At 62.5% G+C, this 25,732-nt stretch overlaps 1 protein-coding gene across 1 annotated transcript; it reads left to right on the forward strand.

Moving 5' to 3' along the window:
* The first annotated feature begins 585 nt into the window (after positions 1 to 585).
* SETD1A (SET domain containing 1A, histone lysine methyltransferase) lies at positions 586 to 25,532 on the forward strand. The gene is given in 20 exon segments (XM_062181009.1): positions 586 to 1,180; positions 1,957 to 2,121; positions 2,226 to 2,321; positions 4,223 to 4,493; positions 8,075 to 8,196; positions 8,419 to 8,648; positions 8,850 to 9,699; positions 9,817 to 9,939; positions 9,941 to 10,579; positions 11,009 to 11,185; positions 11,310 to 11,397; positions 12,039 to 12,196; positions 12,312 to 12,399; positions 13,847 to 14,188; positions 21,160 to 22,221; positions 22,585 to 22,757; positions 22,832 to 22,942; positions 23,054 to 23,173; positions 24,512 to 24,649; positions 24,720 to 25,532. Coding segments are annotated over 19 exon segments (5,112 nt in total). The 5' UTR covers positions 586 to 1,180; positions 1,957 to 1,971; the 3' UTR covers positions 24,894 to 25,532.
* Positions 25,533 to 25,732: the final 200 nt, after the last annotated feature.

Here is a 25,732-nt window from a genome sequence, read left to right on the forward strand (position 1 = left end):
TGCAAGTCAAAACTAGCATCCACTGCTGGAATTCGGCGAAGGGAGAGAGGTCAGTGACTTGCCCAAGGTCACAGAGCCAAGGCTAACGCAGCCAGGTCAGGAGCTCGGGCCCCGTGGGAGCGCCTTTCCCAGCCACAGCGGAGCCGCGGGCCGATCGCAGCCCCAGGGTCCCTGGTGAGGCCTGGGCCGGCGGTGCCCAGTGAGCACGGGGAGCCGCGGGCTGAAGAACGCCGCCGGCACCAGAACCACGGCGCCTGCAGGACGGGCGGGACCCGGTTTCGCCGTTTCTCCCGGAACCATTCACTCAAGGGACTTCGGGCCCCAACTCGGCTCGTCCGAAAAACTTGCCAACGCCTGAGATCGCCAACGGCTGTGTCTGGCAAAGCGCAGCGCCTTACCCAGGCCTCAGGCTTCCTGTCTGTCAAACGGGCGTCTCCACGGGGCTGACGGGACGCTCTGGGCGCTCGGCCCCGCGGATCCCCGGAGTCACGGCGCCGGGCCCCCAGGAAGCGCCCCCGCAGCCCGGCTCCGCACGCCCTGGCCACGCCCCCCGCGCGCGGCCCCGCCCACAGCGGGCTCCGCAGATTCGCCAGCCGCCTTCTGAGAATTGCGCGGGCGCCTGTTTGCTCGGCGGAAAATTCTCATCGCTTTGGGCTGTAGCCATTCCTCCCTGGCTGAGAAGTGGGCTGTCCCCCCTGAGTTGTGCTAGCAAGAACGATCCAGAAAAAGCGGCCGGCGCTGCCAGCAGGGCTCGGCTAGCCGGGCGTTATTTTCGTGCCTCCTCCCCGCCCCCCCCACCAAGGCGGATGAAGGGAAGCGACGGCTGAGACCGGGAACAGTGGCGAATCTGCAACTTCTTAGACCTTTGGCCGCGCAAGGAAGGGGCAGGGAAGAGGAGCCGAAGAGCGCTCATCCTGTCTTCCGATTCGCCCCGCCCGCCTGACGAATCTGCGTCTGCTCAACGCGCCACTCAAGCTTCCTCAGCCCTGGCTGGCCTCCTCCCCTCCGCCCCGCCCCCTTTCCCTCAGAGACTAGGCGCAGCTTTCGTTGCCACCGATTCGCCAAGAGCCACGGGCCGGAGCAGAAGGACAGTGGTGGCGAAGCCTACTCTCCGGGGGATGCGGCCAATCTCCAGGTTCCCTGGGCCGCAACTCCCGAGCCTTATAGGGCGCCGGCTGAGGCAAGGCCCGTACCCCTGGCCCCGGGTGTCTCCCCGCAGCGCCCGTGGCGAAAGTGCGGATGCAGACGCTGTGCTCGCTGGGCCTCGCGCAGGTGGCGGTGGTGTTTGGTGCGCGCGCCGGGGAGGTGGTGGTGGGGGGGCGCCGCCGCCGCCGCCGCCACCGCTGCGGGGCCGGGTCTCGCGCTGCCGCCGCCGCCGCCTCGCGCCGCGGAGGTGCCGCGCGGGGTGGGGGGAGGGGGAGCCGCTCGCCGGGAGCGGGTGAGTAGGGCCGCGGCGCGCGTGCGCGGAGACCGGGGCTTGGGGGGGGCAGAGCGCGCCGGGGCGGGAGGAGAGGGCAGCGGCGCGCGTTTCCCCCACCCCCCTCGCCCGGATTCGGGGCTAGAGCCGGGTCTCGGGCTCGGTCTCGCGGTGTTTCCAACGCCCCGAAGCGGGTGCCACCCCTGGGCCGGGAGATCGGGGCGCGGGGACGGGGAGCGGCCGGGCCGCTGGCCGGTGAGGAGGCGGGAGGGGGCGGGGCCTGCCAGGGGGCGGGGGAGGGGTCTTGCACCGAGGCCAAGTGGGGCGCGCGCTCGGGAGAGCGGGAAGGTAAGGGGGGCGCGAGATGGGGGGGCCTGAGGGGAGAGTTGGGAGATGGAGAGAGGACGGGGTGCTGGGGTGAAGCAGAGGGAGTGGGGGGCCGCCGGGGTCACGGGCAAGTGCGGAGACCCCCGAGGGATGAGCGGGAGGCGGCAGGGGCCTGAGTCGCACCCCCCCGCGTGCCCTGCCCTCCCTTCCAGTGTACATGAGCAGAGATGGAGCAGGACGGTGGGGCCGATGGGCAGAAAGCCCCGAGCTTCCAGTGGCGGAACTACAAGCTCATCGTGGACCCTGCCTTGGACCCTGCCTTGCGCAGGCCTTCGCAAAAGGTGTACCGCTACGACGGCGTCCACTTCAGCGTCAACGTGAGCGCCCCGGCAGCCCTGGGCGCGCGGGGAGGGCGGGTTGCAGGTGGGCCTTCTGCCTGCGCTCGCCCTGAGCGCCCTCTCGGTCCCGCTTCCCTCGCCAGGACTCCAAGTACATACCCGTGGAAGACCTTCAAGACCCCCGATGTCACGTCAGGTCCAAAACCCGAGACTTCTCCCTCCCGGTGCCCAAGTTTAAGGTAGGTGTGGGATGGTCTCGCGTGGGGCCAATGGAGGGGGGCTGGTGGAGGCTGCCGGCGCTCTGCGGGTCCTGGGAAAGACTGTCACCCAGATCGGGCAGCCCCCCCCCCCCAACCCAGGGCTAGAAAGAAGTGACGGGACTCCGGCGTGGTGCTGGTGGCAGGGGTGCCGCCTCCTTGGTGGATGAAGTCAACACGGCGTGGCTGCCGTCCCTGTCGCTGTGTGTCCCCGGACAGCAGGCTGCCATCCCTGTCGCCGTGTGTCCCCGGACAGCGGGGAGGGGAGGGTCACAACCACCGCCTCCAGGGGGTCGTCTGTTCCTTACCTCGCCGCTGGCCGTGCCTTGCTGCCTGGTACTTACCCAGGAGGCGTCTGCTCCCCCCATCCCAGCAGAAGGCTTCTCACCCCTTGCACTGGGCCCTAGGCAGCTGGCGATTCTGACTTTGCCTCCTGTATTTCTTTTCTAATTACGTTGCATTGTTGGTGGGGTCTCGGTAGCCCCTTTTTTAATTTTTTGTTCCCCTGCTCTGCACATTCCGTCTCTCTGCCACCCACACCTTTGACGCTCGCTTAAGTCAGGCTGGTGACTTCTACAGATCGGTCTCCAGCCGTGTCCGTCCCTGGAGCTCCGGCCTCGTGTGCCCGGTAGAGGGGCAGCTCCCTGTGGAGGCCCCGACAGAGTTGGGATGGATGATCCCCCGCCCCTCAGCGTTGCCTTGCGCGCCGTGTCCCTGCCCAGGCCGAGGTCCTGGGGTCGCGTCCCGTGGTCCTCCAGCTCCCTTAGCTCCCGTGGCGTCCCCAGGCCCTGCGGATGCTTCCTCTCTTAACCTTCCTGTTCCCACCGCCGCCTGCTTCTGCTGCACATGCTGGGGTTCACTTCACCTGGTCCCCTGCCTCGTGCTCTCTCCTCTGCTTCAGGCTCCCCCTTGCTGTTGCTGGGCTCTGATTTTCCCCCTCTCTGGTGTCAGTGGCGTCGCCGGGTCCATGGTGTGGGCATTGGCATGTCTGGTTGTCGATCCGGCCCAGCCTCGTCTCGCTGTGACGCTGCGGTCATCCTGTGCGCTTGGCGAGCTGTAGGAAGCGCGGTTGTTTTCCCGCTCCGTGTCCTGGAAGTCCTGGCTGTCTTGGCAGACCTCTGTACTTCCAGAAAGCCCGGGAGGAACCCGCTGTCCTTACAGACCCTGCCCTCGTGGCGCCGCGCGGGGCTTGCCTTCATGTGGCCCCCAGCACCCATGTCTGCCCGCCGATGCCGTGGCGTGCCGTCACGTGTGGGTCCGTCTGCGTTGGCTTTTCTGAATCAGAAGCCTTTTTTCCATTTTTGTGTTTCTCGTGCTGGTCCACGGTAGTCACTTAGTAAAAGCTGAATTCGTGATTTGTTTTCCTGCAACGTGGTTTGGTTTATATGATATGTATATATACTTGGTGTGTGTAGTGTGTGTGTGTGTGCGCGCGCGCGCGTGCATTGTAAAGATTGATTTTGAAAGAGTTAGCAGAGGTGGGGGGTGGGGAAGGAGGTCTTCCACCTTGGCCAGCCTGAAGCCAGGAACTTCTCATCCGGGTCTCCTGCATGGGTGGCAGGGGCCCAGACACTTGGACCATCTCCTGCCGCTTTTCCCAGGCCATCAGCAGGGAGCTGGAGCGGAAGTGGCGCCGCCAGGACACGCAGCGTTGCAGGTGGCGGTTTTACCCGCTGCACCACAGCGCCAGCCCCGTGCATACATGTTGCCGTCTTAGTTTGTGTGTCTCTGTTCCCGCTCCTTGAGAGAACTGCGGGGTGAGGGGGAGAGAGGTCGCTGCCGACCCGACCCTTGCTGGGGCCCTCCCTTGCACTCCCCCTCACGGGTCCTGCTCCACGTTCCCGGAGGGCACAGGAACAGTGGCGGTCGTGTCTTCCCCACAGCTGGATGAGTTCTACATCGGGCAGATCCCCCTGAAGGAGGTGACTTTCGCCAGGCTGAACGACAACGTGCGGGAGACCTTCCTGAAGGACATGTGCCGCAAGTACGGCGAGGTGGAGGAGGTGGAGATCCTCCTGCACCCCCGCACCCGCAAGCACCTGGGCCTGGCCCGCGTGCTCTTCACCAGCACGCGCGGCGCCAAGGAAACGGTGAAGAACCTGCACCTCACCTCCGTCATGGGCAACATCATCCACGCCCAGCTCGACATCAAAGGTGAGGGCCCCCCGGCTGTCTTCCGCAGAGGACTGCACACGGCAGGTGCCTGTTAGGGTAGGCAAGGGGCCGGCTTCAGGCTTCTTTGACTGAGACTCTTGGGGCCCAGATGTGTTTGCGAAATCCATTTCTGAACTCTTGGGTGGTTTGCTGCGTAGGTGGTTATTTGTGTGTTATCTTCAGGGGGGCCCAGGACAGCACCCCACATAGTCTAGCAGGTGCTGTTCTGCACGCTCCCGTATCTGTAAGGCATCATGGGAGAGGCGTTTGGCCCCGTGGGTCAGCTGCTGCTTGGTTCATCCGCAGGCCACGTCGGAGTGCATGGGTTTGAGGCCCACGGTGACTCCCGGTCCCTGGGAGGCATCAGTCGTGGCTCGTGTAATCGGGTTCCTGATAATCGTACGGGAGGCCTGGATTGGGTTGCTGGCTCCCCGCTTCAGCCTGGCCTAGTCTTTGTGTCGTGTTGGCAGACATTTGGGGAGTGAACCAGCTGAGGGGAGCGTGTTCTCTTCTTTTAAAAGTGAATGAATGGCCGGGGCCGGGGCTCACTAGGCTAATCCTCCACCTGCGGCGCCAGCACCCAGGTTCTAGTCCCGGTCGGGGTGCTGGTTCTGTCCCGGTTGCTCCTTTTCCAGTCTAGCTCTCTGCTGTGGCCCGGGAAGGCAGTGGAGGATGGCCCAAGTGCTTGGGCCCTGCACCCACATGGGAGACCAGGAGGAAGCACCTGGCTCCTGGCTTCGGATTGGCGCAGCGCTGGCTGTAGCAGCCATTTGGATGGTGAACCAATGGAAGGAAGACCTTTCTGTCTCTCTCTCACTGTTTAACTGCCTGTCAAAAAAATAAAAATAAGTGAATGAATGAATGACTGAGGAGGATCTTAGGTAGAATGAATAAAAGCTCTAGTAACTGAGGTTAGAGTTGAATATCGAGGTCTCAGAAACACCGGATTTTCAGGCATTTTTTAGGTTTTGAAATTTTAGAGAGTTAGGGGTCTCTATAAAGACAAACGAAGGGGTCCGGGCTGCTTTCTCGAGGCGAGGTGGGGGCTGGGGGGTGCGGTCACAGTGCCGTCCAGAGGAGGCTCTGCTGAGTTGGCATCAGCTGGCTAGCAGCTGGGAATGAGGCCTGATTCCCAAGTTTGGTTTTGTTTCTGTTTAATTTGAAAGTCAGAGTTACACAGAGATAGAAGAGAGAGGAAAGGTCTTCCATTCACTGGTTCACTCCCTGATTGGCAGCAATGGTTGGAGCTGTGCCAATCCAAAGCCAGGAGCCAGGAGCTTCTTCCAGGTCTCCCACAGTGGTGCAGGGGCCCAAGCACTAGGGCCATCTTCCACTGCCTTCCCAGGCCATAGCAGAGAGCAGGATCGGAAGTGGAGCAGCCGGGACTCAAACCGGCGCCCATATGGGATGTTGGCACTGCAAGTGGCAGCTTTACCTGCTGCACCACAGTGCTGGCCCCCATCCATTGGTTCTCTCCCTTGCAAGTACCTGCCAAGGCCAGGGTTGAGCCATGCTGAAGCCAGAAGCTGGTGACTCAATCTAGGTTTCCCACATTGGGGGGTGAGAACCCCAATTACTTAAACAATCACCACTGTCATTTTTTTTTAATGTTAAGGATTTTTTTATTTTTTAAGATTTATTTTATTGAGTTAAAAAAGTTCCAGAAGAAGTAGAGACAAAGAAAGAAAGGTTTTCTATCTACTGGTTCACTCCCCAAATGGCCACACTGGAGCAGAGCTGATCAGGAGCCAGGAGCTTCTTCCAGGTCTTCCACGTGGGTGCCAGGGCCTAGGGACTTGGGCCATCTTCTGCTGCGTTTCCCAGGTGCATTAGCAGGGAGCTGGATCAGAAGTGGAGTAGCTGGGACTTGAACCAGCATCCATATGGGATGGCGGCGCTGCAGGCCAGGGCTTTAACCCACTGCGCCACAGCGCCAGCCCCACCACTGTCGTCTACAGAGTGCATTAAGCAGGAAGCTGGAGCTGAGAGCCCGACGTCAAACCCCAGCACTCCGATACGGGATGCGGGCATCCCACCTGGCATTTAACCGCTAGGCCAAATGCCCGAACTTCCACATTTTTGCTTTTTACTTTTAAAAAAAGATGTTAGTCACTAATTTGAAAGGCAGACTTAACGAAGAGAGAGCTTGTTGATTCCAGCCACTGGTTTGCTTTCCATATATCCACAACGGCTTGGGCTGGGCCAGGCCGAAGGCAAGAGCCTGGAACTCCGAGTCTCTCACGTGGGTGGCAGGAATCCATGCATTTGGGCTGTCTTCTGTTGCCTTCCCAGGTGCATGAGCAGAGAGCTGGATCTGAAGCGGAGCAGCCAGGACTTGAACCAGCACTCATATGGGATGCTGGCATCACAGGCAGTGGCTTAACCCACTGTGCTGCAACAGCGGTCTCAAATTTTCTTTTAAAACAAAAGTCAGGAATGTAGGTTTTCATGTGGAATTGCATAATTTTTAAATACTACCCCACCCCCAAGGTTGCACAGGGTGGGTAAGATGTTGAACTCCACTGCAGCCTGTCTCACTTGGGGATAAAGAGCACAGGAGGGTTTAGCGTCGGGCAGGCCACATTTGAGTTCCAGTTCTTCCACCAACCTGCTTTGTGATTTTTGTCAATTTCTTCCTTTTAAAAAAATATTTATTTATTTGAGATGGCAGCAATGATCAGGACTGGTCCAGGATGAAGTGAGGAGCCAGGAACTTCATCCAGGTCTTCCACGTGGGTGGCAGGGGTCCCAAGTGTTTGGACCATCTTCCCAGGTTTTTTCTTGTTTCTTTTTTAACATTTATTTATGGGACTGGTGCTGTGGCATAGCGGGTAAAGCCATCGCTTGCCAGCACTGGCATCCTATATGGGTGCTGGTTCGTGCCCCAGCTGCTCCACATCTAATCCAGCTCTCTGCTGAGGCCTGGGAAGGCAGTGGAAGATGGCCCACATCCTTGGGGCCTTCTCTGCCTCTGCCTCTCTGTAACTCTGCCTTCCAAATGAATAAATAAATAAATCTTCTTTAAAAAAATTTTAGCAGAATCACAAAGAGAGAGGTGATATTTCATCCCGTTTCACTCCCCAAGTGGCCGCAATGGCCAAGGCTGGGTCAGGCCAAAACCAGGAGGCTGGAATTCCATCTGGGTCTTCCATGTGGGTGGCAGGGACTCGAGCCATTGGGCCATCTTCTGTTGCTTTCCCAGGTGCCATTAGCAAGGAGTGGGATTGGAAGGGGAGCAGCTGGGACTTGAACCAGCACCCACATGGGATGCCAGTGTCACAGGCAGCAGCTCTGCCCCCTGGCCACAGCACTGGCCGCAGGGCAAGTTCTTTAAGCCTATAAGGCGGGATGCTTCTCCTGGACCTCATGCAACACAGAGAGGCGTGGAGGTGTCTGTAAACTGTGAAGTGTAAGATACGTTGTCCAGTAGTTCAGAGGTGCAGGTGAGCTAGGCATACTGAAATCTGGAAACGCAAGGCTCCAGAAAATGGCAGGAAACTTGAGGGCGGAGAGAGGTGCCAGGGCAGGCAGGGGTTATGTTCACCATCTGACTGTCGGTTCCCTCCCCCACCTCCCTGCAGGACAGCAGCGAATGAAGTACTATGAACTGATTGTCAATGGCTCCTACACCCCTCAGACTGTGCCCACCGGGGGCAAGGCCCTGAGCGAGAAGTTCCAGGGCCCTGGTGCAGCCGCCGAGACGGTGAGGGGCTCGTGGCTGCCACAGCCCTGGCTGTGTGGGCGTGGGGCCTGGGTGCCAGGAGCAGGAGTGGGATCCCGGGGGTTCTGGAATTCACCCTTAAGAAAGGGCCAGGAGAAGATGCCGAGAGGCTGGGGAACTGGGGACCCTGGCTAGGGGCCGGGCAGGTTTTCTCGTGGTTTCTGACCCCTGTGTTCCTCTCTTGGCTGCACTTTCTTCCTCCAGACCGAATCCCGCCGCCGCTCCTCCTCGGACACAGCCGCATACCCGGCGGGCACTGCGGTGGTGGGCACCCCTGGCAACGGCACCCCCTGCTCCCAGGACACAAGCTTCTCCAGCAGTCGACAAGACACCCCTTCTTCCTTCGGCCAGTTCACCCCCCAGTCCTCCCAAGGCACCCCGTACACCTCCCGGGGCAGCACCCCCTACTCTCAGGATTCCGCCTACTCCAGCAGGTAGAGCGCCCCCTGCCGGGCCCGCCCTCGTCTCCCCGGGAGAGTCGGAGTTGCTCGTCCCAGTTTCCCTGCGGAGTCAGCCGACAGCTCCCTGTCCTCAGGGAGCCCAGTCCGTAGTCCTGCTGTGGGGCCCGGGCCATGGGCTGGGCCGGGGGTGGCCGCGTGCACGTGAGCCTGGCTCACCCCCCGTCTCCTCCTCAGCACCACTTCAGCCTCCTTCAAGTCCCGGCGGGCGGAGAACAGCTACCCGGATTCCTTCTCCCGCCGCCACTTCTCTGCCTCGTCGGTCCCCACCACCGCCTCCCCGGCCATCTCGGCCACCACCGCGGCCACCGCCACCCCCCCCTCCTCCTCCTCGGCGCTGTCCTCGTCCTCGGCGTCGTCGTCCTCTTCGTCGTCCTCTCAGTTCCGTGGTTCCGACTCGAACTACCCAGCGTATTACGAAAGCTGGAATCGCTATCAGCGACACAGTTCCTACCCGCCGCGCCGGGGGGCCCGGGAGGAGCCCCCGGGGCCCCCTTTCGCTGAGAACACAGCGGAGCGCTTCCCCCCTTCCTACACCTCCTACTTGCCCCCCGAGCCCAGCCGGCCTGCTGACCAGGACTACCGGCCCCCGGCCTCCGAGGCCCCACCCCCAGAGCCTCCAGAACCTGGTGGAGGTGGGGGCGGCGGGGGACCCAGCCCCGAGGGCGAAGAAACTCGGACCTCCCCTCGCCAGGCCTCCCCGGCCCGCTCCGGTTCCCCAGCCCCGGAGACCACGAACGAGAGCGTGCCCTTCGCGCAGCACAGCAGCCTGGACTCCCGCATCGAGATGCTGCTGAAGGAGCAGCGCTCCAAGTTCTCTTTCCTGGCCTCCGACACGGAGGAGGAGGAAGAGAACAGCAGCGCGGGCCCTGGAGCCAGAGACCCGGGCAGTGAGGTGCCTTCCGGGTCGGGCCATGGGCCCTGCACACCCCCTCCGGCCCCGGCTAGCTTTGAGGACGTGGCACCTGCAGGGGCCGGGGACCCTGGGGCTCCCCGGGAGTCTCCCAAGGCCAATGGACAGAACCAGGTGAGACGGACGTCTGGGCTCAGCCGGAAGAGGCACATGGGGGCCGGGAGGCAGGGCTGGCCGTGGGGGCGAGGATGGGCGGCAGCTCTCCGTGACCCCCCTCTGCCCCCTCCGCAGGCTTCTCCGTGCTCTTCCGGAGAGGATATGGAGATCTCCGACGATGACAGGGGCGGCTCACCCCCCCCAGCCCCGACACCGCCCCAGCAGCCTCCACCTCCGCCCCCACCCCCGCCGCCGCCGCCCCCCCTACCTGGCATCCCTTCCCCTTGGTTATCCTCACCAGCCCGCCTACCTCCTCCCGCCCCGGCCTGATGGGCCACCCCCCGAGTACCCCCCGCCCCACATCTATGACTTTGTCAACTCCCTGGAGCTCATGGATCGACTTGGGGCTCAGTGGGGAGGGATGCCCATGTCCTTCCAGATGCAGACCCAGATGCTAACTCGGCTCCACCAGCTGCGGCAGGGCAAGGGGCTGACTGCCGCCTCGGCTGGTCCCCCCGGGGGGGCCTTTGGGGAGGCCTTCCTCCCATTCCCACCCCACCAAGAGGCAGCCTACGGCTTGCCCTACGCACTCTATACGCAAGGCCAGGAAGGCCGTGGGGCGTACTCGCGGGAGCCCTACCACCTGCCTTTGCCCATGACAGCCGAGCCCCTGCCCTCCTCAGTCTCGGGAGCAGAGGCCCGGCTGCCTCCCAGGGAGGAAGCCGAGCTGGCGGAGGGCAAGGCCCTGCAGTCAGCGGGCACCGTGGGGCGCGTGCTGGCCACCCTGGTCCAGGAGATGAAGAGCATCATGCAGCGAGACCTCAACCGCAAGATGGTGGAGAACGTGGCCTTCGGGGCCTTCGACCAGTGGTGGGAGAGCAAGGAAGAGAAGGCCAAGGTGAGGGCTGCTTCCTGGTTCCCGGGCTCCGGGGAGGAGGCAGACCTGAGGCTCCTCCGGCCTGCACCGTGCAGAACAGACGAGACTAGGTGAGGGCACGTGCAGCAAGGCCTTGGGTCGTCTTGGGCAGCAGCGGTCGCGGGCCAGAGGTCGGGAGAGCGCTGTCCCGGCTGCGCGGCTTGCTTGTGGTGGACGAGCCCTTAGGTTTCTCTGGGCGTCAGTCTTGGCTTTTGCCATCTGTGAAGTGGGTGTGAGCTTGGTGCGTCAAGCGAGCAGGCTTCTGAGGACGTGCTGTCGCGGTGTGTGACCAGTCCTGGTCAGACCGTGGAGCAGGGAGGGGCGTTCCTGTAGCTGTGGGGTCTCAGAGCAGTCCTCGGCAGGGCAGGGGGTGTGCCTGGGCCCGGGGCTCAGTCCCTCTGCTGCCCGCAGCCCTTCCAGAACGCGGCCAAACAGCAAGCCAAGGAGGAGGATAAAGAGAAGACGAAGCTCAAAGAGCCGGGCCTGCTGTCGCTCGTAGACTGGGCCAAGAGCGGGGGAACCACGGGCATCGAGGCCTTTGCCTTCGGCTCGGGGCTGCGCGGGGCCCTGCGGCTGCCTTCATTCAAGGTACCGGTTCCGTGGTCTCGCTGAGTGGGGTGCAGGGCGAGGGGCCCTCCTCCTCTGGGTAGGGGTGTGGGGGAGCTGTGCCTGTTCTGAGTTCCTCACGGGTCCCTTCCTTTCCCCTCCCCAGGTGAAGCGGAAAGAACCATCTGAAATTTCCGAGGCCAGTGAGGAAAAGCGGCCTCGGCCCTCCACTCCGGCTGAGGAGGATGAAGATGGTGAGTGGGCGGGGCTGCTTGGATTCTGCAGGGAGGCCCGAGGCAGGGGTCCAGCCGAGGGGAGAGCTTGGCTCGGGGGTGAAGCCGCCATGAGCAGGGCGGAAGGGCTTCTCCTTGGAGTGGAGTGTGCCGCTGCCCCAGCACACCATGACCGGGGTTTTCTGTCCTCAGTTTTTCCACCTGCAGAATAGGAATAGCAGCTTCAGTGCGTCGACTCCCAGAGCGTCAGGGTTAAACAGGCCTTGCCCCCCCGCCCCAGTTGCTGTCTGAGGCTCGGGTTCTGCACCTGCCTTCTGGTTTGCCTGCCGGTTGACACTACCTTGTTGAGTCAGATCTGCCTCCCGGTAGATCTGTTGGCCTTAGCACTCTCTCCTCGGACCAGCCATAGCAAGTCAGCTCCCTCTTCCACCGGGCCCAGATAAGGACAAGAGACAGAGTGGGTGGGACATGTTGGGGACCGTTTAAGATGTTAGGTGACTGAGGTGTTCGCGTTGCTCTCTTGCGCGTCAGCTTGTTGTCCACAGAGTGAGGTCAGGAAGCTCAGTGGTGGTGCGTGTGTACCTCTCCTTGCGTGGGGGAGGGCGGAGAGGGGCAGCCCTCGTGGAGGGCAGAGTGCCCTGCTTACTCCTCCCCTGGCCCAGATCCTGAGCGGGAGAAGGAAGCTGGAGAGCCCGGACGTGCGGGGACCAAGCCCCCAAAGCGAGAGGAGGAACGTGGCAAGACCCAGGGCAAGCATCGCAAGTCCTTTGCGCTGGACAGCGAAGGGGAGGAGGCGTCCCAGGAGTCCTCCTCGGAGAAGGTGAGGCTCAGGGCCTCCCATTTGCCGGGTCCTCGTCCCCGTAGCCAGCTTCTCTCTGGCCTGGCCGCCTGGAGGACCGTTGTCCCCTTCCTGAGCCCCTGTTCTCTCTTGTAAGGACGAGGAGGACGAGGAAGAAGACGAAGACGACGAAGAGCGCGAGGAAGCTGTGGATGCCGCTAAGAAGGAGACGGAGGTGTCAGATGGTGAGCGCCGTTGCTAGGATCTGGCATGGGGAGGGCGGGATTCAGTCACCTGGCCAGCCCTTTCCCAAGCCCTCACTGCCTTCCTGTGTGTGGCCCCTTGGGAACAAATACCCCATCCTTGCCGCGCTCCTCTGGTCGCCTCTTCCTGAAACACGGCTCTCCCCTGAAGACCTCCCAGCAGAGCCTGTGCCTTTCCCCAGGCCTGAGACAGGGGCCAGCCTCCTCCTGGTGCCCGGATGCGTCCGGCCTGTACCTTCCGCTCTGCCATCTCCTCCTCCTTCCGGCCCAGCCCCCTCAGCTGCCATCACCAGGCACTTGTGTCCCTCGGTGGAGCACCTGTGTGTTGTCCCACGTCCCTTGAGGTCTTGGTTTTAATTCTGCACCGAGCCCCGCCTGTGTGCCGGTGGCGTTGGAGGTGACGTAGCAGTGACCAGGACGGTGTGCTCCCTGCTGTGGCAGAGCTGGTTGCACAGGAGGAGGCTTGACAAGCAAGTGGGCCCGCCGTGCCCCTTCAGACAGATTTGTGCTTTGAAGAGGATAAACTAGATCGATGCGTCGAGAGCGCTCGAGTCGGGGCCTGGGAGAAGAGCTGCCTCAGCCAGGCACGGTGGGGAGAGCGGCGATCCGAGGGCCCCTCGCTGGTCGTTTAGGGGCCAGGCTTTCCTAAGGATGCCAGCTGCTTGACCACCAGGTAGCAGGCGTTAGAACTTCTGAGGGCTTCATGAATCGGTTCGCGCCTTTGTCCTGCCGTGTCGCCTTGGACTCGGGCAGCCGTCTTGGCTGCCCTGTCTCCGTTTTTACTCTTCCGCCTCCTTCCCAGTCCCGTTTCCAAACCACCACCAGAGTTCTTGAATTCTCTTACCTGCAGTGTGTGCCTGACCCTGAGGTCTCTCTCTGGGCTCGATCGCTGGCCACGAGGTAGCTCGGCAGCCTGACGCCGGGGCTGCGGCAATGCGGCCCCTGCTCTGCTGGGCTGCGTCTCGGCGTTCTCCAGTGCCCCCTCCCATGCCCCGCCTCCAGCTTCCGTTCTGATGCGCCCACTTCTCTTCCCGAGACTTCTCCGACCCCTTGCCGTGTGTGGCCCGTCTCCCAGAGGCCTCAGGTCACGTTTTCCGGGCTCATTTCACCCCGGGTCCTCCTGCAGGGAGTCTGTCGTCCACTGTCCCTGACACCCGCTGGGGGCCAGAGCAGACGGCTTGCGAGGCTCCCAGCCTCCGCCCTCTCCCTGCTCCCTGTCCCTGCCTTCGGCATCCTCTCGGATGTCATCCCTCACTTGCTCCTTGCGACACAGCCCGGGGCTTCCCTCCGCCATCGTCCCCATGGCTGGTGCGCTGTCAACTGACCGTTTGTGTGCCCGGTGTCGCCAGTTAGGGGTCCGGGAATGAGCTCAGCTTGACCCAGTCGAGGGTCTTCCCGTCTCGCCTGATTGCCCCTTCTGGATTTCCAGGCGAGGACGAGGGAAGCGATTCGTCCTCCAAATGTTCTCTGTATGCCGACTCAGATGGTGAAGATGGCAGCACGTCGGACTCTGAGAGCAGCAGTTCCTCCAGCTCCTCCTCCACCTCCTCGTCCTCGTCGTCCTCGTCCTCGTCGTCCTCTGAGTCCTCGGAGGAGGAGGAGGAGGAAGAGGAAGAGGAGCGCCCCCCGACCATCCCCTCAGCCTCGTCGCCTCCCAGAGACGCCCCGGCACCCCTGCCTGTGCCTGCGGTTGAGCCCGTGCCGGAGGGCGTCGCAGCCTCTGCGGTCACACCTGCCCCCGAGCAGGAGGGGTCCCCAGCCCAGCCTACAGGTAGGTGCTCGGGGCCGTCTGCCGGGTCTGAACAGGTGCGAGCGAGCCATGGAAGCTGGGTGTGTCGGCCGTGTGCGTGTCCCTGTGTTCGTGGAAACGTGACAGAGACAAAAGTCACTGTCTCTTGTGAGTCCCACTTGGCGACCTCCGTGGCCGTGTGCTCAGACTGCCCTGCCCCGTGGTCTACAGTGCCAGGCCCTGGGGTTTGGGGTTTGGCTACTGAGATAAACCAGAGTGGCCTCTTCTCAGGCACATGAGGGAGAAAGCTCCTGGTTTGGTAAATAACCCCTACTCATTTTCATTAAGCCCGTTCCTTTTTTTTTTGACAGATGGAGTTAGACAGTGAGAGAGAGAGACAGAAAGGTCTTCCTTCTGTTGGTTCACCCCCCAAATGGCCGCTGCGGCTGGCACACTGCACCGATCCGAAGCCAGGAGCCAGGTGCTTCCTCCTGGTCTCCCATGCGGGTGCAGGGCCCAAGCACTTGGGCTATCCGCCACTGCACTCTCTGGCCACAGCAGAGAGCTGGACTGGAAGAGGAGCAACCGGGACTAGAACCCGGCGCCCATATGGGATGCCGGTGCCACAGGTGGAGGATTAACCCAGTGAGCCACAGCGCCGGCCAAGCCTGTTCTTTAACATGTAGTGTGTATGTGCAGGCAGTTAGAAGGGCAAATGGGTTGAAAACAAATATTGAGCCTGTTAACCCAGAACAGTTCTGGCGTTGCCTTCCTGTGTGGATTTGCATATTTGTTTTATAGCGTGTATGTGCAATTATCCTACTGAGTAACCTACTTGGTCAGGCACTAGATTTTTCAATTTTTTTTTTTTTACTTTTTTATTTGAAAGAAACCAAAACCTCTCATCTGCTGGCTTACTCCCTAAATACCCACGGCAGCCAGGCTGTTTCAGGCGGAAGCCAGGAGCTGCGAGCTCCAATCTGGGTCTCCCTTGTGTGTGGGAGGGGCCCACTACCTGCTGCTTCCCAGGAGGTGCATTGGCAGGAAGCTGGAATCAGAAGCAGAGCCGGGACTGGAACCCAGGCGTCCCAATATGGGGCGTCCAGTGCCTGCCCCGGGCACTGGCGAGTTACAAGTACTTGCTGTGGCCAGACGGTAGCTACTAGGGATACGGTGTTGTGCCCAGCAGGCACTCTTCACGCTCTCAGGAAGTTTGCAGTCTGTAGGGAGAGATGATTTAGTTGAATAATAAATACAAAAGCAAGGAAGAGCACGAGACACTTAATCTGAGTGCTTCTGTGGCCCCGGGATAGTCTCCCCGCTGAGACGGAGTCAGGCTGAAATCCCTAGTCAGGGAAACAGCAGGGGGGAGACCTGGGAGGAAGTGAACCACCTGGAGACCTAGAGGTGCAGGAGCTGGCACAGCTGAAGCAAGCGATTGGCAAGGGCGGGGCCCTGGGCCCTGTTAGGAGGGTGGTCTTTATCTCGTGGGCAATGGAAAGCCGTTGGAGAAGTGACATGATCAGATTTACATTTTAAAAAGCTGCAGCGTAGAGAAGGCTTGGAGAGAGCCAGAGTGGGCACAGGGAGACTGTTGGGAGCCTGTCACGGCAGCGAGCGGGCCAGCTGTGGGCAGAGCACACTGGGGCATTCCCCCAGTGGGAGCCAGCAAGTCAGTTTTCAGGGTGTGCTTCGGAGACGCACGCGGCCTCCCTGGCATCTCTCACTTGAACATGGAAAGTCTGTGGTTCAAGGTAGGCAGTGGCCACGAGAGGACCTGTGCAGGTCCAGATCTCAAGAGAGGCGGACGAGCCTCGCGTGACTCCACAGATGGCTCTGCAGCCGCTCCTGAGTCTTTGGGGGCACAGAGGACTGCAGGGTCACAGGCAGGCCCCAGGGCCTCACTCTTCCTAGGCTTTTTTTTTTTTTTTAAGATTTATTTTACTTGAAAGTCACAGTTACACATAGGGATAGGAGAGAGAGAGAGATCTTCCAGCCACTGGTTCACTCCCCAGATGGCCACAACGGACAGAGAGGCGCCAATTCGAAGCCAGGAGCCAGGAGCTTCTTCTAGGTCTCCCAGGGGCCCAAGGATGTGGGTCATCTTCCTCTGCTTCCTCAGGCCATAGCAAAGAGCTACATTGGAAGTGGAGCAGCAGGGTCTCGAACCGGCGCCCGTATGGGATGCCGGCACTGCAGGCAGCGGCTTTACCCGCTGTGCCACAGCACCGGCCACTAGTCTTTCAAAGTCAGTGGGACAGGAAAGGGGCAGGGCATGGCCAGATCTACGTTTCGGAGACCATTCTGGAAGGAGGTAGAGTGACATTAGAAGGTTTGAAGGAATGCAGGTGAGGTCAGGGCATGAGCCAAAGCAAGGGGTTGATAATGAGGTGCAGGGGAGTGGAGTGGGGGTGCTTGGGAGATGGACAACTTGGGGAGATTACCTACTGGGGCAGGAGACTCGGGAAAGAGAACCAGGATGAGGAAGAAGACAGCTGACTTTAGTTGGGGCTGACTTTGAGGCACCTCTGGGGCCTCCAGGCGGAAACGGGGGCGCTGGCCGGCTGGACCAGGCTCCAGGGAGGCTGGGAGTGAGGTAGGACGGTGCGCATGTGAGCGCCTGCAAGCCCAGGATGAGGGAACGAGGCCCAGGCTTGGAAGTCCCGTAAAGAGATAGGTGAGCGACGCATGGGGCACCAGGCTGAGGAGGCTGAAAGGGAGCCATCAGAAGGACGAGAGGGGCCCGGGGGCAGGTGAGCCCCCAACCCCAAGGAAGCTCAAGTCTTACAATCATTTGGTGCAGTGACAGACACCACTCGGGGTACCTGTATCCCGTATCCGAGAGCCCACGTTCATGAGCCAGCTTCACTTCTGACCCCAGCGTCCTACCCATGCACACCTTGGGAGGCAGCTACTTGGGTTCCTGCCACCCAGGTGGGAGACCCAGATGGAGTTCCGGTGCCCACTTCCGCTTGGCCCAGCCCTGGCTGTTGCAGGCATTTAGGGTGTGAACCAGTACACGGGAGACATCGCTGTCTTGCAGATAAAATGAAAAGAAGTTAGACCAGGGTTTACAATTAAGTAAGTAAGTGACTAGGGTGTGGACCGTATCATCGGGCCCCAGGAGGGGCTGGAAGATAAGGGAGGTCTGTCGGCCTTGACAGTTAGGTCATCGTGGGTGACCTGAGCTGTTGCAGTTGAGTGGTTCAGCCTGAAGCCGAATTGTAAAGGGTGCGGGGGTGCGGGGAGGGGAGGCCCGCAGCCAGGCTTCTGGAAGGAGACACTGTCCGTGCTGGAAAGGAGGGGGCCGGGACGCATGGTGTCCGCTGGCACGGCAGTCCTACTGTGTGCAGGCTGTAGGCGTAGCACGTTGCCACTCGTTTTCTCATCCAGTCCTGCTGATGTTCCTGCGAGTCCCACTTCGCAAAGAGGACTCTGGGGGTTAGTGAGATGCGGGAACAAGCTCAGGACCCCCCTGCCGGGTGTCAGAGAGACAGCAGGAGAGTGCGGGACTGACAGTGAGGCAGGAGCAGGTTTCCGGACTGAAGGGGAGTGGGCAGGTAGATGGGCCAGGGAGAGAGGGGTCTGCACCAGCGGGGCGCGCCTGGGGCCCCCGGGGAGCCGCGAGCTCTTATGCCTCAGCCGCCTGCTTTTGCCCTGTGCAGCAAGAATGTGGCGGGGTCAGGATGGAAGCTGACGGAGCCTGCCGGAAACAGCAGCCCTGCTGAAGCTGGGGCTTGGGGTAGAAGAGAGAAGGCCACCGCTTGGTCCCTAGGGTGGAGGGCATGAGGGGGAGAGAGAGAGTTCGTCTCGGGAGGGTGATGGGCTGGTGGGGTTGAGTGGCCCCGGCTCCCAGGCCGTACACGGTCAGTGAGATCATTTGGTCTGGTTCCGCCGAGAGAGCTGCAGGTGAATGTATAGCGGACCAGTTTTAAGTTGATGATTTTGTCTGGCCTGTATGCAGATGGCCCTTGAGAGGAAAGCAGTCCCCCACTGCTGTGGGTGCAGTGGGCTGACCCGAGAGGCGGGTCTGGACGTGTGGCCGGAGGGTCAGGGTCAAGTGTGAGTCCAGGGCAGGGCCACTCAGGTTGACAAGGTCAGGTGTGTCTGGGGAGGGGCGGCTGAGGAGGAGTGAGGGTCAGTGGAGCTGGGGCATCCAGGTAAGCAGCCGCAAAGCAGAGTGGGAGAGGAAGAAAGAGTAAGGGAGATGCTGGGCCTTTGGAGAGAGAGCGCGGGCCGGGAGGCGCAGTGGCAGGAGCCTGCGGACGGGCAGGTCTCAGCCACCTCCCTAGGGTGAGGCTCCTGCAAACCCAGGGCTCGGGGAAGGTCCACTGAGCTTCTGTAATGGGAACTGGTTCCAGCCAGTTTCAGTAGGAAAAGGGATTTGTTGATAGTGCGTGGTCTGTGTGTGGAGCCCAAAGGCAGGGAGCCGACCTGTCGCCCGTCTTCCCTCCCTGGTGCGCGGGCCGCCCCTGTGGCTCCATTCCTGCACAGCTTCCGCCCCCAGACTGGCCGCACGCGTCCCGTCTACCATCCTCGCTCTGGGAAGCTTCGGGTGACCGTCTCAGTCATGTCACTTCCGGGTGGCCTTGGGAGGCGTGGGTCGCACAGCACAGGCTTCTGGGGCTGAGTGCGCCAGGGAGCAGTTTGTGGGGAAAGGGGGAGTCGTGTGTGTGGCCAGGCACCCGGCGCCGTCTCCTACGTGAAAGCATGGGTGGCTTTCCCTTAGGACAGTGAGCAGAGCGGGCTCTGTGTTTCCCAGACAGCCAGGGGGAGGGCATAGCTGCTGGGTCGGGAGGCTGGAGGGGGGACGGCCCCGAGGTTGGGGGGGAGACAGCCCTGAGGTGGCGGGGGCTGAGAAACCGGAGGGCCTGGCAGAGCACCAGGGGCCTCGCCAGCTTCTGAGTCGGGAGTACTGGGCAAGACCCCCGAGGGTATCCAGAGCCTAGGACATAGTAGGCTGAGGGCCTTGCTCAGGGTGCCGAGGTGGGCAGTGGGTGTTGAGCCAAGGACATGGGTCAGTGACTGCCTGCCTGGGCTGGCCCTGGCTCTGTGAGAGGCAGAGCTGCGTGTGAGGCCACCAAACCCACTGAGCCCTCGGCGCCCAGGCCAGCAGGCAAGCGCACGAACGGAGCCCAGGTACTTCCCCGTGCAGGCCGTGTCCTGTCACCGCCAAGCATATGACACGCAGGCAGTTCGTCTCCACGCCTCAGTTTCCTTGTCCGTGAGGGTGGAGTTCATGTGCAGTGCCCCCCGTTAGTGTGGGCAGAAGGGTTAAATGAGCTAATATGAGTAAAACCCCTGCATTAGCGCAAGGCACAAAATACCAGCTCCCACTGCTGCAGCCTTGTGGTTCCAAATGGAAGACTTCACCAGGGTCGGAGCAGGTCAGGCGTGGCATCACGGAGCAGGTGGCACCGAGCTGGGGGCTAACAGTGGTGTGCAAGCTTTCCCCTGGGTGAGGGGGCTTTTGAAACACCTGGGTACATTTCCCCAGGCCACCCATCCACCTTCGGTTCTCACCTTCAAGCTCAGCTTCTTTTATTATTATTTTTTAAGATATATTTATTTATTTGAAAGGTAGAGTTACAGAGAGGCAGAGACAGAAAGATCTCCCATCCACTGGTTCACTCCCCAAATGGCTGCAACGGCTGGAGCTGCACTGATCTGAAGCCAGGAGCCAGGAACTTCTTCCGGGTCTCCCATGCAGGTGCAGGGGCCCAGGCACTTGGACCATGCTCTGCTGCCCTCCTGGGCAATAGAAGAGAACTAGATTGGAAGTGGAGCAGCCAGGACTCAAGTTGACACCCATATGGGGTGCAGGCACTGCAGGTGGTAGCTTTACCTGCTTTGCCATATGCCAGCCCCTAGTTATTTTTTAGGTGTCTCTGACATTTGGATATTAAGAATCTCTACTCTTAGCCGGCGCCGTGGCTCTACAGGCTAATCATCCGCCTAGCGGCACCAGCACACCAGATTCTAGTCCCGGTCGGGGTACCGGATTCTATCCCGGTTGCCCCTCTTCCAGGCCAGCTCTCTGCTATGGCCCCGGAGTGCAGTGGAGGATGGCCCAAGTGCTTGGGCCCTGCACCCCATGGGAGACCAGGAGAAGCACCTGGCTCCTGCCTTCGGATCAGCGCAGTGTGCTGGCCGCAGCGCGCCGGCTGCGGCGGCCATTGGAGGGTGAACCAACGGCAAAAGGAAGACCTTTCTCTGTGTCTCTCTCTCATTGTCCACTCTGCCTGTCAAAAAGAATCTCTACTCTTTTTTTTTTTAAGGGTATGTTTATTGACTTGAAAGTTATAGAGAGAGATTCATCCATCCTCTGGTTCACTCCCTAGATGGCCATAACAGCCAGGGCTGGGCCAGGCCGAAGGCGGGAGCCTCTTCCAGGTCTCCCACGTGGGTAACAGGGATCCAAGCACTTGGCCCATCTTCCATGGATTCTCCCAGGCCATCAGGGAGCTGGATCGAAAGTGGAGCGGCAGTGACTTGAACCAGCATTCATAAAGGATGCTGGCGCCTCAGGGCTGAGCCACAGCGCCGACCCCCACACTTCTTCAGCGGACTCAGGCTGTGTCGCCTTCACCTCACTAACCTGAGACTGGCAGTCGTTGATGAAACAGCGCATATTTCAGTGCAGATCCGGCTAGCTGGACAGTGCCGCTGATAGCACTGGCCTGTGGGTGTGGTTAGATGTGCCTGCCACCCCAGCCTTGGTGGAGGCCAGAGCCCAAGCGCTGTGTGGGGCCCTCCCCGCCGGGGCTGGGCGCTGGTTGGGTGCAGTTGCCCTCGCTGGGGTGAGCCATGGGAGGACGCCGGCTTTTCCTCCCCTGACGCTTGCTGAGTGAGCAGGTGCAGAGTTCTGTCCTGCGCCGAGCGTGCGGTGAGAGGTGGTGTGTGCGGGAGGGCAGAGTGAGCCCCACCTGCTGCCTGGTGCCTCTGGCCGGCGAATCCCCCATGAGTCTGTGCTGCAAGCCCACCCTCCTCCCTTTCCCTGTGCTTCTTCCCAGGTCCCACTGAGCAGCCATCTCCCACTGTGCCCCAGCCTCTCCCGGAGCCACCAGCCGGGCCCCCGGCCTCCACCCTGCGCCCCGACGAGCGCCCCTCTTCTCCTATCCCGCTCCTGCCCCCACCCAAGAAACGCCGGAAAACCGTCTCCTTCTGCGCCGTGGAGGAGGTGCCAGCCCCAGAGCCTCCCCCGGCTGCCCCGCCGCAGGCCAGGTCTCCGGGCCCAGTCGCTCGCAAAGTGCCCCGGGGCGTGGAGCGGACCATTCGCAACCTGCCTCTGGACCACGCGTCCCTGGTCAAGAGCTGGCCCGAGGAGGTGTCCCGAGGGGGTCGGAACCGGGCTGGAGGCCGCGGCCGCTCCGCTGAGGAAGAGGAGGCTGAGCCGGGCACGGAAGTGGACCTGGCCGTGCTGGCCGACCTGGCCCTGACCCCAGCCCGGCGCGGGCTAGCTGCCCTGCCTCCTGGTGACGACTCGGAGGCCACAGAGACCTCGGACGAGGCGGACCGGCCCAGCCCCATGCTCAGCCACGTGCTCCTGGAACACAACTACGCCCTGGCTGTCAAGCCCGTGCCCGTCACGCCGGCGCCTCGGCCCCCGGAGCCCGTGCCCGCCCCTGCGGCCCTCTTCAGCTCCCCGGTGGACGAGGTTCTGGAGGCCCCCGAGGTGGTGGTGGCGGAGGCCGAGGAGCCCAAGCAGCAGCAGCAAGTGCAGCAGCCGCCAGAGGAGGCCGGGGAGGAGGAGGAGGAGGAAGAGGAGGAGGAGGAGGAGTCCTCGGAGAGCAGCAGCAGCAGCAGCAGCGACGGGGAGGGCGCTGGCCGCCGGCGCAGCCTCCGCTCCCACACCCGCCGCCGCCGGCCGCCCCTGCTGCCCCCGCCCCCGCCCCCGCCCCCGCCCTCCTTCGAGCCCCGCAGTGAGTTTGAGCAGATGACCATCCTGTATGACATTTGGAACTCGGGCCTGGACTTGGAGGACATGAGGTACCTGCGGCTCACGTACGAGCAGCTGCTACAGCAGACGAGCGGGGCCGACTGGCTCAACGACACCCACTGGGTCCAGCACACCAATATCCTAAGCCACGGTGGCCTCCCGGGGCTGGGGGGGTCGCTTCCTGCACCTGTACCTGCGCCTGTCTCCCTCCCCGTCTGTCCAGCGCGCTGTTCCGCTGTTCTGGGCTTGGCCCAGCGGGCTCTTCTGAGGCCACCACGCCTCTTCCCTCTGCCCCGTACCTCTTTTCTGCCTCCCAGAGTTTTCTGGGCAGAAGAGGCGGCCCCGAGGCTTCCTCTGGTGGCCTGGCTTCCCCCTGGGCCTGCCCGCGCCCGCTCTGGTCAGCCGCTCTGGCCATGGGCGGGACTGGGGTGCATGCAGGCAGGTGCGGGAGGCAGGGCTCAGCCAGCGAGGACCCGTTCCCTTCCTTAACACCCGGCACTCACCAATCTGAACACTCCGAAACGCAAGCGGCGGCCCCAGGACGGGCCCCGGGAGCACCAGACGGGCTCGGCCCGCAGTGAAGGCTACTACCCCATTAGCAAGAAGGAGAAAGACAAGTACCTGGACGTGTGCCCCGTCTCGGCCCGGCAGCTGGAAGGAGTGGACACTCAGGTGGGCCCCGCCCCCACCCCGCCCCTGCTGCCCCGCCCCTCCCTGTCCTCACCTCTCTGTCCCGCCCCTCCCAGGGGACTAACCGAGTGCTTTCTGAGCGCCGGTCCGAGCAGCGGCGGCTGCTGAGCGCCATCGGCACCTCAGCCATCGTGGACAGTGACCTGCTGAAGCTAAACCAGCTCAAGGTGAGGCGCGAGGCGTGGGGCCAGGACTCGCTTTGTCCAGGGAGGGCGGCGGGCAGCCAGGAGCTGGGCCACAGTGGCCTGCAGCAGCACCGTCTGCCTTCTGCCCTGCAGTTCCGGAAGAAGAAGCTGCGGTTTGGCCGGAGCCGGATCCACGAGTGGGGTCTGTTTGCCATGGAACCCATTGCCGCCGACGAGATGGTCATCGAATACGTGGGCCAGAACATCCGGCAGGTGAGGCTGCACACCTGGCCCGGCCCTGAGCTGATGGCAGCTGCTGGGGCTCACAGGAGCACCATTGCCTCACACCCTCCCAGCTCCGGGACTTCGCCTGTGAGCCCACCCCCCCACCCCTCCAGCTGACTGGCGGTTAGTAGCAGGTGCTAGTAAACATGTCCGCGGCCGGCAGGAAGCAGGACTGACGCTGGGAAGGGGCAGATGAGCCTCGAGTAAGTGACAGCAGGCCAGGGGTGCTGAGAGCAGTGGCACTGCAGCCAGGAGCTGAAAGCTGGCCGGGAAGGCTCTGGCCCGAGTGGGGGGGGGGGTGTGCCTCAGGCTGTGGGGCAGCGTGTGCAAAGGCCCTGAGGCAGGGCAGTCTTAGGAAGGAAAGGAGTGCCTGTGCCTGGTGGGAGAAACTCGGGCCAGCAGCAGTGACGTGGGGCTGCAGGGGGAGGTGCTGGGAGGCAGCGAGGGGTTCCCCAGCGCCTGAAAGCCATGTCAGGAAGTGTGGCCCAAGGGGAGGAGGCCGTCGGCTCCCTCCGGCTGCAGTGAGAGTAGTGGGAGCTGACACCACTGGGCGGGCCTTGTGGTGGCCACAGAGGTATCAGAGGAGGAGCCGTGAGCTGGCTGTGGAGGCCGAGGGCCGTAGATGAGGCCTCTCTCGGGGCGTTCCCGGTAGCCAGCAGGAGCGGGGAGGAGCCAGGGGAGCGCGCGGTGCCCGGGACATCTCGGGGGCACCGCCCAGCAGCTCCACTGAGGTGGATTTTGGCTGGAGAGGGTGTTTGGGAGGCGTCCCCGCCACTTGGCTGGCGGGAGAAGCCTGGAAGGGAGTGAGATCACCCGAGGAGAGCGGAGAGGGCTTGCCAGCCTGGCCCCCGGGAACTAGAGCACACCTTCCCGCCAGTGGGTGGGCCCTAACACAGCCCACCTGCTTTTTGCATTGGCCGGTGGTGGCCAGCAGGTGCCCGCTGTGGAGAGAGGGTCCTAGGAGCTGAGAGGAGGAGGGGTGGTCCGTGAAGTGGCTGCTGGCATTTCCGGAGCTGCCCCAGCCCCACGCAGCCGGGGTGCCACTGTGACCAGGCAGGTGCTCGGAGGAGCCAGCGGCTCCCCTGCCCGGGGCACAGAGCAGGTTTCCCTAGCGGGATGGCAGCCAGAGGGCGAGGATGGAGGGCTCCCGGAAGCCAAGGCAAGTCGCCACCTCGGGGCTGTGGGAGCGGGAGGCGGCGGCGCTGCGGCCCCTGGCCCGGCCGGTGTGGAGCCCGGGGCGGTAGCTGGTAGACGACCCCCGGAGGGGCCGGCAGGAGGCTGAGGGCGCAGGCGCCTGACCCCACCCCGCGCCCCGTCCCGTCGCAGATGGTGGCCGACATGCGGGAGAAGCGCTACGTGCAGGAGGGCATCGGCAGCAGCTACCTGTTCCGCGTGGACCACGACACCATCATCGACGCCACCAAGTGCGGCAACCTGGCGCGCTTCATCAACCACTGCTGCACGGTACGCGGGGAGCCGGGCCGCGGGGGGCGGGCGGGGCGCCGGGCCGCGGCTCACTGTGCCCGTCCCGCAGCCCAACTGCTACGCCAAGGTGATCACCATCGAGGCGCAGAAGAAGATCGTCATCTACTCGAAGCAGCCCATCGGCGTGGATGAGGAGATCACCTACGACTACAAGTTCCCGCTGGAGGACACCAAGATCCCGTGTCTGTGCGGCACCGACAGCTGCCGGGGCTCCCTCAACTGAGGTGGGCCAGGCCCATGCCCACACCCCCTATTTATAACCCCTGGTGCCCTGAGCTCCCGCACCCCCAGCCTTAGCGGGCCCGGCAGGGCCCACGTGCCCCCCCTTCTCCCGAGTGCGGGGCTCGGGGGGCCATGAGCCCAGCGAGGAAGCCTCAGTCCCCGGGCAGCTCTGCCCCCCCGACCCCCAAGCCCCCCTCCCCGTCCCCCCATTTTGTTTCTTTGCGGAGAAGAAGCTGTAAATGTTTCGTAGCTGCCAGCAGCTGTTTCCTGTGGAAACCTGGGGTGCCGGCCTGTACAGATCCTGTTCTTGGGGGCTGCCCAGCCCTCCTGCTTTGTGTTCATGGGGACTTCCCCTCATGCCCTGCACGCACCCCTCCCCGGTTTAGGGGTCTCTAGGGGCAGTGGCCATGTTCTCCCCCGGGGGCCCTGCGCCCCCAGTCCTGGGGACTCCGTGCCTGGAACCCTGCCTCATCTGTTCCTGCCAGCCCCTGCGGGCCACGCCCCCACACCCTGCTGTCCTGGAGGCTCCCGCCGAGCCCGGCCAGGACGGTGGGCGAGGTGGGTGGGCCCTTCGTGCTGGGCTGGACTGTATATATGTTAATAGCGCAAACCCAACGCCACATTTTTATAATTGTGATTAAACTTTATTGTAAAAAAGTGCTTGGTCAGTATCTTTGGGGAAGAGTAGGGTGGGCTGGGGTTGAGGACAGAGGGTGGGGCCGGATGAGAGGCCAAGCGGGGTTGGGGGGAGCTCTCGGTTCAGGCAAGGGGGCAGACCTGCAGAGCCAGCTGCCGTGGCTTAGGACCACCTCACCGGCTGCCACCCCGTGCCAGGAATCC

The sequence above is a fragment of the Lepus europaeus genome, chromosome 21, assembly GCF_033115175.1.
Source record: "Lepus europaeus isolate LE1 chromosome 21, mLepTim1.pri, whole genome shotgun sequence".
In the NCBI taxonomy this organism is placed as follows: domain Eukaryota; kingdom Metazoa; phylum Chordata; class Mammalia; order Lagomorpha; family Leporidae; genus Lepus; species Lepus europaeus.